Genomic DNA, 11057 nt, shown 5'->3' on the forward strand with positions numbered 1-11057 from the left:
CCCCCCACCCAACCTTGCCCTCACTGGTCTCCACCCTTCCCATTCGCACCCTTCTCGTATAATATTATATGGTCGCTTTTAAGGACAAGCGGGCTAACCCAGATTTTGGGGGTTACCAGAATTCTTGACCTACACCAAAAGTGGGCATTGCCCGACCTTTAGGAGAAGTTCGGTTTCTTTGGTGTGTATATTTGTTTGGTTTTAAAGGAAACTCTCCTAATCTTTTAAAGAAACTGAACTGAACTAGAGGCAAAAACTTAACTTTCGATTTTCTCAAAACAGCATTTTTCGGGATAGCCCCCTTGTGCTAAAAAGCGACCATATATCCTTCTACTTCTAGCCACCCTTTCTCTCCTCCCCCAACCTCACTGCTTTCTGTGAGCTTTGTGACTTGAAGCACGCACAGTCGAAAATGAGGGTGGTTGGAGGGCCCCACTGGTAGGTCCGACTCCTTCTACTTTCCCATTGTTGTTTCTGTCTTTCTATTCTGTCTTACTTTTTCCTAGCACTAAATGACCATTATTGTGTCGATGTGCTTCTCTATACTTAAACAAACAAACAAAGAAACAAACACACGGACAGTCATTTCCACGGAGTTTACGATCAGAAATTTAAATTCTCTTCATATTCTGAAAAGGTGTTCTTGCATCGGTGTAAGTCTTTATGAGGTTTGAGCGGTATGTGAAAGCCTCACCATTACTCGCTTCATTTGAGAGTGTGCTCGTGCATCTGCGTAAACGTTATGCAGACAGGGCGTCTAAGTTTCACCACTGTTCGCTTAATGTGAACGGTATTCTTCTATCAAAGTAAGTCTGTATAAAGTTTTAACTTTAGATCCCATAACAGATCAGCAAACATTTGAGTGTAAAATTTCTCAGTTGGTATTACGCTTGAATACAGTGCTGATAAATTATCATCTTGGTTGTTGGTGGGTGCTCTTGTGTGGTTTGGTCCTTCTTTCCAATCAAACACCTATCGTCCTTTTCTCCCGCCCTTCTTTAAATTCTTATTGACTACTCTCTAGTAAGTAGTAGTAGCACCTCTAAGCTTCGGCACGTGTATGACTTATTTGAGCTGCAAGTGCCGTAAAACCAGTACAAAAGCTAAAACTAACGTTGTCCTAGATCTCACAAGAAAATGACTGAATCTGTCTTTAGGCCATTCTCAAAAGAGGGAGGGGGATATAGACATGTTCTTATGCTTAGAAGAATTATAAATTGGCTGATTTATCAATGTCATGCTCATACTGTGCCGGAACTACATAAGGGGAACTGCTGCTTTTTCCCCCTCATGCTTACTATCGTCATTTTTGCCTCTACTTCTTTAGTAGGTTTGTCTCTCTCTTGTGAACTTCTTATTCCGGAGTGCCTTGATAGTCGAATCAGGCTTTGTGCTGTTAGAGAGGGGAGCAGAGTAAGCCTGATTCCACGTTTGGACTTCTCTGTTGACATCCACCCCTTAGCGCTCATAGAACCTTGTGAAGTTGCGAGCGCCATAAAACCTTACTAAAACTAAAAACTAACTTACAATAAAACTGAATGCTATTGCTCTTGGTTTGTATGGGGGAGTTTTCAAGTAATTCCAGGTTTTATTGGAGATGGGCACGATTTCTATTTCTTTAAGTTCCCTCATTTTAAACCAATTAATGATCTTACGATGTTTATGGGGCAGTTAAAACCTTTATACCGTACGGGCGAAAGCAAATAATCTTTTTACTGAAATCTCCACGACCACGATAACCATCTCCATCGGCTCTAACAAAATTGCCAATCACGAGTGATCTTTGTTTACTTGCCACGCTTTGAAAGAGGGGGGACTTCGTGTGTCCTTTCCCAGCAGATCTCACGCCGGATGTTGGGTTTCGTGACAAAAATGTGTCCGTGCGTTGCTAGGGGGCAAGGGGAGGTCAGCGAGGGAATTTTGGGGAACGGTCACTTCCGGTGAAGGAGTGAGTGAGTGAGTGAGGGACTTGAAGTGGGGTTCACGGGGGAACAGCCGTATTCACATAGTTGTTTCTGATTGTTGAGGGGTTGATGAGTGGGATGAGGGGGATTTCATTTGTTTTGGCTTGGTTTGGCTTGGTTTGGTTCGGTGTGTTCTGTTTTGTTTTGTTTGATTTGTTTGTTGTGGGTTTTTGTTAGTCAAAGGGAGGGGAGTGGTTACAGAAGTGATGCAGTCTGTATTTATCAAAGTTATGTGTGTGATGATTTTTTAATTGAATTTTTTAAAGTGCTTTTCGACCCTCGCAACTGCATAAGGACATATTAATATAATTATAAGCCCGGGTGACACGTTAAACATTTTCAGTTTGTAGGAAATTTTGAGTTTTTTCCAGTGTGGCGGCCAAAATCTACTCTTATCGATTTTGGACCAAAAAGGGATCTTTAACGTGCGAGATCCTTTTCCCTTATCCGTGAAAGCTGGGTGTTAAATCTTACCTACAGCAAGATCAGAGGTGAGGATGAAAAACTGTAATAAGAAGGGGTCAAGGAGTAACAGTAGAACGGCTGCAGAAAGAGTCTGGAGCCCAGAGTGGGGGAAAAGGAGGAGAGTGGGTGGGGGCAGAAAGCGAGGACGAAAGCTCACGGTATAACATTGTTAGAGAGCAGGTACAGGGTGAAAGCAAAAAAATTTGAGAAAAAAAACTTTCCTCTGCTGTCTGGATTCGAACCTGGGACCTATTGAATTTGAGGCAAACGCCGTAACCTCTCACCTCTCGACCACGAGAGCCCCCCCCCCCCCCCCCCCCCCCCCACTCCCATGCAGATTTCGTTGCTACACATGACACAGAGACGAACGGTCAACGTTTTCCCCATTATGTGCTCCCTGCCGATATCCCTGCTCGTAGGGTTACCCATTAGTTAATTGCAGCCCTTGTCCCTGAACCTATTTCTGTGATAATGTGGAAACAGAATCCCTACTGCGTACACACATCAACTCGGTCGACTCGTTCAGATTACTGGTAGCTAAATAGTGTACCTTTCTCGGGTAGCGTACCCACCGATAGGTCAAGGCATTGTTGTTGCATAACCGAAGGAACTAGTTTCGTTTGGTTGGTATCATGTTTAACTGCAAGGCTGACTACCCTCTTTCAGATTCCCGACAAGGTGTCCTTGAACTTTGGTTATGAGTATTAGGGGAGTTTTGGAGGTTTCCCACCCGTCTGACTCGGTACCCTGGAAGACCGACCTTATCTCTTTCAGAAGGCACATCGTCACGCTCATAAGATAAATGCCTGAGCACTTTCTTATCATTCTGAGAAAATATTGAGAAAAAAACTTTTCTTTTCGAACAATTTGTCGCTTTTAAGCGCAAGGGTGCTATAGCGATAAAGGCTGTTTAGAGAAAATTGAAGTTAAAGTTTTTGGATCCGTATTCAGTCCCTTTAAAAGACAAGGAGAGTTTTTCTTTAACCAAACAAGTGTCCACTCAAATAAAACCATTATAGGTTAGGCAAAGCCCACATTTGGTTTAGTCAATATTTCTGGAAATCCCCAGAATCAGAGTTAGCTCGCTTGTCCTTAAAAGCTACCAACTGACTCTGCGAAAGGCTTGAACTTTGATCGACTCAATTGGTTTTATATTTGGATTATTCTTTTCCTCAAGTGAGCTACAATATTGCAAAGATGGCTCTGCTCTTTTTTTCAGTACCGAAAACTCCAAACCGGCCAAAAAGTGACTTGAGCAGTTATCTTATGAGCGTAACGACATTCTACATGTAGTCTTTCCCCGGGGGCTCTCGTGGCTTAGAGATTAAGGTGTTGGCCTCTCATGCAAAGGACTGGGGTTCGATTCCGGGTAGCGATCGAAAAATTTTCTTCTCTAAAATTGTCTCATTTCACCTACTTTCCTGCTCTCTAGCAATGTTCTGTCGTCTGATTTCGTCTCTTCTTTCTGCCCCCACCTCCTCACCTCCTTTGGACCCTCCTCTGGGTTCCTGATTCCTTCTGCAGCCTTTCTGCTACTACTCCTTGGATCCTTCTTACTGCTGTTTTTCAGTCACACCCTTGATCTTCTGGTAGGAAAGATCTACACTTAGCCTTCTCGGACAAGGGCGAAAAAGGCGGGGGGCCCGTGTGCAAGTTGCGAACGCTGAAGATGCTTTGGTGGTATAAAATCGATATGATAGGCTTCGGCCGTTACCCGATCAAAATTCAAAACTTGCTACCGACTAAAAAAGTTAAATGTGGCCGGCGCGCTTACTGATCGTATGCAGTTGTGAGCAAGGTGAAACACTTACCAAAAAAAAAGTATTTCCCTTGCACTTGAATACGCACTGATATGCTCAGTTCAAGCTTTATACCACCTAAGCTATTTGTGCAGAAATGTTGACCATGTGTGTCTATAGAGCATTACGAAAATAGTTTAATAGAGGGAATGGGGACCGATGCTTAAAGCGTGATACTGGTAGGTTATACTTCCTTTCTCGTATTTTGTTATTTCTGTTTGGCTTGCTTTGGGGCTGGGGGGGGGGGGGATAATAGAGGGTAGCCTACTACTGGTAGGTCCTACCTCTTTACTTTTCCTCTGTTATTTCTGTCTGTCTGTTCTACTTTTTCCTAGCACTAAATCACCGTAATTGTGTCGATGTAATTTTCATTACTCAAACAAAACAAACAGGACTAGACAAACAAAGAGAGTAAAGACCCACCAGACTAAGTTTCTGACTGCTGTGTTTATATTTCGAAAATAAACCCCCCCCCCAAAAAAAAAAAAATCAAAACAAACCAAGACACAGCGAGATCAGGCGATCGTCAATTTGGGGGTTATATGGATTTATTGGTTTCACCTCAAAGCTTATTTACATGACTTGCTTTTTTAGGAAAAATTACCCATCTATCTTGAAGAGAGACCGAGAAATTTGAGATTGAAAGATGTGGGGGTTGCCTGGTGTCAAAGAATTGGCGAGCAAATGGGTGAATTTGGGTGAATCCCAAAGCTGTAGTGCCCTTGAAACCTACAAATTTATATTTTTGTGTCTTTGGTAAACTGTAAAAAAATACAATCCACACATAAATGTGTTTTAATAATAGACATAAAAGGTGCTCCGCCCCAAAAATGTTTTATACAAAAATTCATCAGGCATTAACGTAGCAGTCTCTTAGATTTCAATTTTTTTTAAAGGGAGAGCCTGATTTCTCAGAGATGACACATAAAACTACAACTGTGTTGCCAGCTGTCTGAATGATTGATATAGTATGGATGGGTAGCGTGACGAATTCTTTTCCCAAAAATACCCAATAAATCTGAGGTTCTCTGAGGGTGGTTTTTTGTTGTTGTTTTTTTGTTTGTTTGTTTGTTGTTGTTGTTTGTTTGTTTGTTTGTTTTGGGGGGAAGGGGGGGGGGAGGAGGCGCTACGTGTAAGTCCTGCTTCTTCATTTTCCCTCTGTTGTCTCTGTCTGTTTGTCCTACTTTTTCCTAACACTATATGACTATTATTATTCCCATGTGCTTTTCTTTACTCAAACAAACAAATATTGGAGGTGACCACTGGTGGATCTCCCTTTTCACTTTCCCTCTGTTGTTTTTGTCTGGCTTTCTCCCAGCACAAAATGATCATTATTGTGTACATTTGCTTCTCTTTTCTCGAACAATGTGCTTACCTTCACTCGAACAAACAAACAAACTTTTTTACTTTCCCTTTTTTGTTTCTGTCTGTCTGTCTATCTTACATTTTCCCAAAACTAAACGATCACTACTGTGTGTAGGTGCTTCTCCTTACTCAAACAAAACAAACAACTAAGAAAGATTAGAGAACATCCGTGGTAGGTGCACCTTCTCTACTTTCCCTCAGTTGTTTTTGTCTGCCTGACTTCCTTTTTTTGCTTTCACTTTGTTGTTCCTGTCTGTCTGTCTGTCTGTCTTATACTTATCCCCAGCACTAAATAACAGTTATTATATAGATGTTCTTCTCTTTTCCAAACAAACTCAGACTTTTTGGTCAATCATATTTTTGTTGTTCCTATCTCTCTGTCTTATGCTTTTCTCCAGCACTAAATAACAGTTATTTATCAAAGTGCTTCTCTTTTTTTTCGACGCAGAGGTTCTGGTCAGTTTTATTTTTTTAACTCTCACTTTGTTGTTCCTGTTTTGTCTGTCTTATACTTATCCCGAGCACTAAATAACAGTAGTTATTATATCGATGCTCTTCTCTTTTTCAAATAAACTCAGAATTTCTGGTCAGTCATATTTTTTTAACTCTCGCTTAGTATGTGGTTGGTGGGTGCCCTGATGTGGTTTGCTCCTTTCCTATCAAACACCTATCGTCCTGATCTCTCCTCCTTCTTTTTTATATTTGTTACACTCTTGTAATACATCTAATCTTCGGCACTTATATGACCTTATTATGTTGCACGTGCCGTTAAACTCTTACTAAAACTAAGACTAAACTCTCACTTAATTGTTCCTATCTGTCTGTCTTACTGTTTCTAGGCATCATTTTTGCGTTGGTTTTCTTCTCTTTTCTCAAACAAACAACCTTACTCTCACTTAGTTGTTCATATCTGTCTGTCCGCCTTACTGTTTCTCAGCCCTATTATTGCGTTGATGTTCTTCTTTTTTCTCTAACAAAACAATCACACTCTCACTTAGTTGTTCCTGTCTGTCTGTCAGTCTGTCTGTCTGTCTGTCTGTCGTACTGATTCTCAGCACTATTATTGCGTTGATGTTCTTCTTTTGCCTCAAACAACCACCTCAGAGGTTCTGGCTTGACCTTCCTGGGCAACGTTCCTGTGTGGCCTGGAGGATCCACCACGCCCCCTGCCGGCCAGGACGCCTGTGGCTGGTACAACGAGCGGTGCCAGTCAGATGGTAAGATGTCTTCTGACTCGTTTTGAGAGTTTATACTGATGGCGTTGTTGTTGTTGTTGCTGTTGCTTTTGTTGTTGTTGTTGTTGTTGTTGTTGTTGTTGTCGTTGTTGTTGTTGTTGTCGTTGTTGTTTTTGTTGTTGTTGTTGTTGTTGTTGTTGTCGTCGTTGTCGTCGTCGTCGTCGTTGTTGTTGTTGTTGTTGTTGTTGTTGTTGTTGTTGATGATGTTGTTGTTGTTGTTGTTGTTGTTGTTGTTGTTGTTGTTGTTGTTCAGATGGTGAGTTTTCTTGTTACTTATTTAAGAGTTTATACTGTTGCTGTTGTTGTTGTTTGGATGGTGAGCTTTCTTTTTACAGGTTTGAGTGTGTTTTATTGCTTGTGTCGATGACGTAGCTGTTGTTATTGTTGTTGTTGCTGTTTTTCTTGTTGTTGTTATTGCTGTTGTTGTTGTGGTTATTGTTGTTGTTGTTGTCCTTGTTGTTAGTGTTGTTATTGTTCAGATAGGAGCTTTCTTGTTACTCATTTGAGTGTTTTATTGCTTTTGTTGATAGAGTGCCTGTTAATGTTGTTGCTGTTGTTGTTTTTGTTGTTATTGGTGGTGGTGGTGGTATTGTTGCGCTGTTGGTCTTGGGTGGCCCCATAGATGTACACTATAGTCACTAGATACCGTACGCCCGTCTCTCGCTTTGCTGCGCGATGGCCACATTTGACAGCGGCGTCCGCCATGTTTCGGTGGGCGAGTTGTGTGAAGGTGTTCAAGCTATAGCAATGGGCCAGGCATGTTTTCTCTCCCTCATACGCGAATAGGCGATCGGCTTGGTCCTTGTGAACTTTTTTTTTTTTACGTGGGCGCCGTGGCGTACTATCTAGGTTACTAAATAGCAATAATACAGCGTTCTTTTTACTACTAGATCTACAAACAAATGTATTATTAAATAGATAGAGATAGAGATATAGGCTTAAAAATGGAACCCCCCAAAAAAACGTTATTTCTTCATCAGCACTATATCTACGAAGTGGTTTATTTCTTATTGACTGAATCAAAGCGTAGATCTATAGGGCCTATCGAACTTATAAAAAGAAGTATGAAAAGATGTGGTATCATGGGAACCTCCCAATCACCCCACCCTTTCTCTCCTCCCGAATCTCAATACTCCCCCCCCCCCAAAAAAAAAAAAAACAACCAAAAAAAAAACAGTTTGGCTTTAAATTAAACCAAGATGAGTCATAGAAAAAAATTCAAGTTTTTCTTCCATTAGGTGTAGGAAGGCACTGAAGCTCTCCTTAAAGCATAAAACTTTCCCTAGTGACATTTGAACAGGAAACTGTATTTTTCATTCTTATGTTCACTTTTTTTTTTATTATACATGTACCAAACAAGTAGATCTAGTGTTTCTTTATGTCAGTATTAAACTTTTTTAAAAAGAACTAAAGTAGACAATCTACAGCATTTAAACTAAAGTTCCTTTTATTCCTGTTTTAAGTAAATCTAATTTGGGGCATTAGTAAAACAACTGAGACAGCTCTGGACTCACTAAAGATTTTTAAAAAAGGAAACTTAACGTTGTTTTGTAGGCTGGACAATTGTTTGTCTACACAGTGTAGTGATGACTGATATTATGCTGTGCATATATAGCAAGCTCAGCACTAAACGCAATCTGGCTATGGTTTCCTTTGTCACCAATAAACTTAGATATCTATCCTATACACTACTTCATACATTTTAGACACAAGCCTATCTTTGGCTACTCCCATCCATCATTTTCCCATAGAAATAATTAGGATTGGTGATGCTGTTATATTACTATGTTTTATGTATATATAAATATATTAGTATAATATAAATATAATATATATAAATATAATATATATATAGATCTATTTAAGTCAGTGAGTTAAGTGAGTGAAATTGGTACTTCAGATTAGTAGATCTAGCTTGGATTTTGTGATGTTTAAGTAAGTAATTAAACACAAAGACGAGGCAAAATTGCAGTGGTTACATCTGATATCAATTAACTGAAAGTTAGGCACTGATCAGACCAGACTCTTAATCTCTTCGAATATTTTCTTCAAAACGGAGATCTGGGTCTAGATCTAGATCTAATCTGTCTAAATTCTTATCAATCTTATTCTTACTCTTACCAATGAAATGAAAGAGGGGTTCCTTTGGAGGCTCTGATAGTACACTTTCTGGTCTCGTTTTATTGTAAAGAAAGTCTCTAAGGCTGCAATAATAATAACAACAACAATAATAATAATAATAATAATAATAATAACAATAATAATAACAACAACAACAATAATAATAATAACAATAATAATAACAACAATAGTAATAACAACAACAACAACAATAATAATAATAATAACAATAATAATAATAACAATAATAATAACAACAACAATAATAATAATAACAATATAATAATAATAATGCAGATCATTTCTATAGCGCCCACGAACACAGCTCTATGTGCTTTACATAAATGTATTTTTGGAGCAATATTCACACACACACACACACACACACACACACACACACACACACACACACACACTCACACGCACACATCACACGCATACGCTTACACATCGTACAAACATGATCTAGATCTAGAGATCTAGATATTTACATCTAGATCTCGACGTCTAGATCTATGGGGATTTGGCTTTTCTTTGGGTTACATAAGTTTCAGTATTATTTTCATTAAGCTGGAGCGTATTATCAATCATCCAGTTCTTGACATCATCAATGCACATTCCCATGGTGGCAGGGGAGGTTTTAACATCTAGATCTAGTGGTGGAACAGATTTATACAACTGTTTATTATCTGCGTACATGTGATAATTCATACTCAACTGTGCTTTCTAGTCACAGCTCCAAGCGGCTGTGTATATAACGTATACTCGATTGGACCCAATAAGACGTTAATCCAGAAAGGGACTAGATCTAGATCTAGATCTAGAGGTTTCATATACTTGCACTTTTAAGAGAATCGCTTTGGATTAAAACATAACGTTAGAATCAAATAAAACACGTAAGAGCAGAGACACGCCCACTCACATGTAAACAAAAGTTTTCGCCCACTGAAAAATGGCCGCCTACAAACTCAAACGTTTCCGTGTCACGTGACCTCGTGCGGACTCTAGTATAAAAGGAGATAACTCTATGGGTGGCCCCCAGATTGGTGTTTTAAGAGCAGTAAAACTTTTACTATAACTTAAAGTAAACTAATATTGTTAATGTTGTTGTACTTATTCAAAAATATTATGTTGTCGTTTCTGTTGTTGTATAGGTTTCTGGAAGGCGCCACTAATAAATCTTGCTTATTTTCTTTCCCTTTTTATCAGCTGTCTGTAGATCTTACTCTCCATCCTTTCCCCTTCTTTGTTAAAGATATTGATACTGTTATTACTGCTTGTTTTGTTGTTGCTGTTGGTGGTGGTGGTGTTGGTAGAGGTTGTATGTGTGTGTTTGTATGAGCGTGCAGGTGTGCATGTTTGTGTCTGAGTGTGCATGCATGTGTGAATGTGTGTGTGTGTGTGTGTGTGTGTGTGTGTGTTTGTGTGTGTTTATATTTGTAGTGTGTGTGTGTGTGTATGTGCATGTGCGTGCATGCGTGCATGTGTTTGTGTGTTTAGTGTGTGTAGAGCGTGTTCATGTTTGTGTGTATGGTGTGTGTATATAATTGTGTGTGAGTGTGTGTGTGTATGTTCGTGTGTGTGTGCGTGTGTGTGAATTATTTAATTGTCCACTTTGGTTCCGTATTATGCATAATATTATACCATGTGTATTTTTGCTTCTTCAGGCGACAATGTGTCCATCATCATTGGCTCTTCAGTTAGTGCCTTTCTAGTTCTCGTTACCACCGTCATCGGTGTTTTCATCTACTGCTTGTGGAGAAAGTGAGTACACAAGATTGTCTTCCCGTGCCTGTTTTGGTCGTTTTAAAGTTTGTCTGAAAGTTTTGTTTGTTTGGATTGTGTTTGTGTGTTTTTTGTGGGTGGTTGGCGGATGCTCTGTTGTGGTTTGCTCCTTCTTTCCTATCAAACGACTATCGTCTTTATTTCTCCTCCTTTTTTATGTCTGTTACTCTCTTGTAACACCTCTAATCTTCGGCACTTAATTGACCTTTTTGTGTTGTAAGTGGCGTAAAACTCTTACTAAAAAACAAAACAAAATTTTTGGGCGGTTTCTTTTGGTTATTTGTCTCGCGGGGACGGGGCGGGGGGGGGGGGGGGGGGGGGGG

At 39.8% G+C, this 11057-nt stretch overlaps 1 protein-coding gene across 1 annotated transcript in view; it reads left to right on the forward strand.

Annotated features, from left to right (window-relative positions):
• The window catches only part of LOC101846033 (atrial natriuretic peptide receptor 1), an 81863-nt gene that overhangs the window by 24986 nt on the left and 45820 nt on the right, over positions 1-11057 (forward strand). The window contains exons 4-5 of the mRNA XM_035972534.1: positions 6698-6810; positions 10617-10713. Coding sequence (XP_035828427.1) covers positions 6698-6810; positions 10617-10713 — 210 coding nt within the window. The remainder of the gene's footprint in view (positions 1-6697; positions 6811-10616; positions 10714-11057) is intronic.

Source organism: Aplysia californica, unplaced genomic scaffold, assembly GCF_000002075.1.
Source record: "Aplysia californica isolate F4 #8 unplaced genomic scaffold, AplCal3.0 scaffold00732, whole genome shotgun sequence".
NCBI classification, from domain to species: domain Eukaryota; kingdom Metazoa; phylum Mollusca; class Gastropoda; order Aplysiida; family Aplysiidae; genus Aplysia; species Aplysia californica.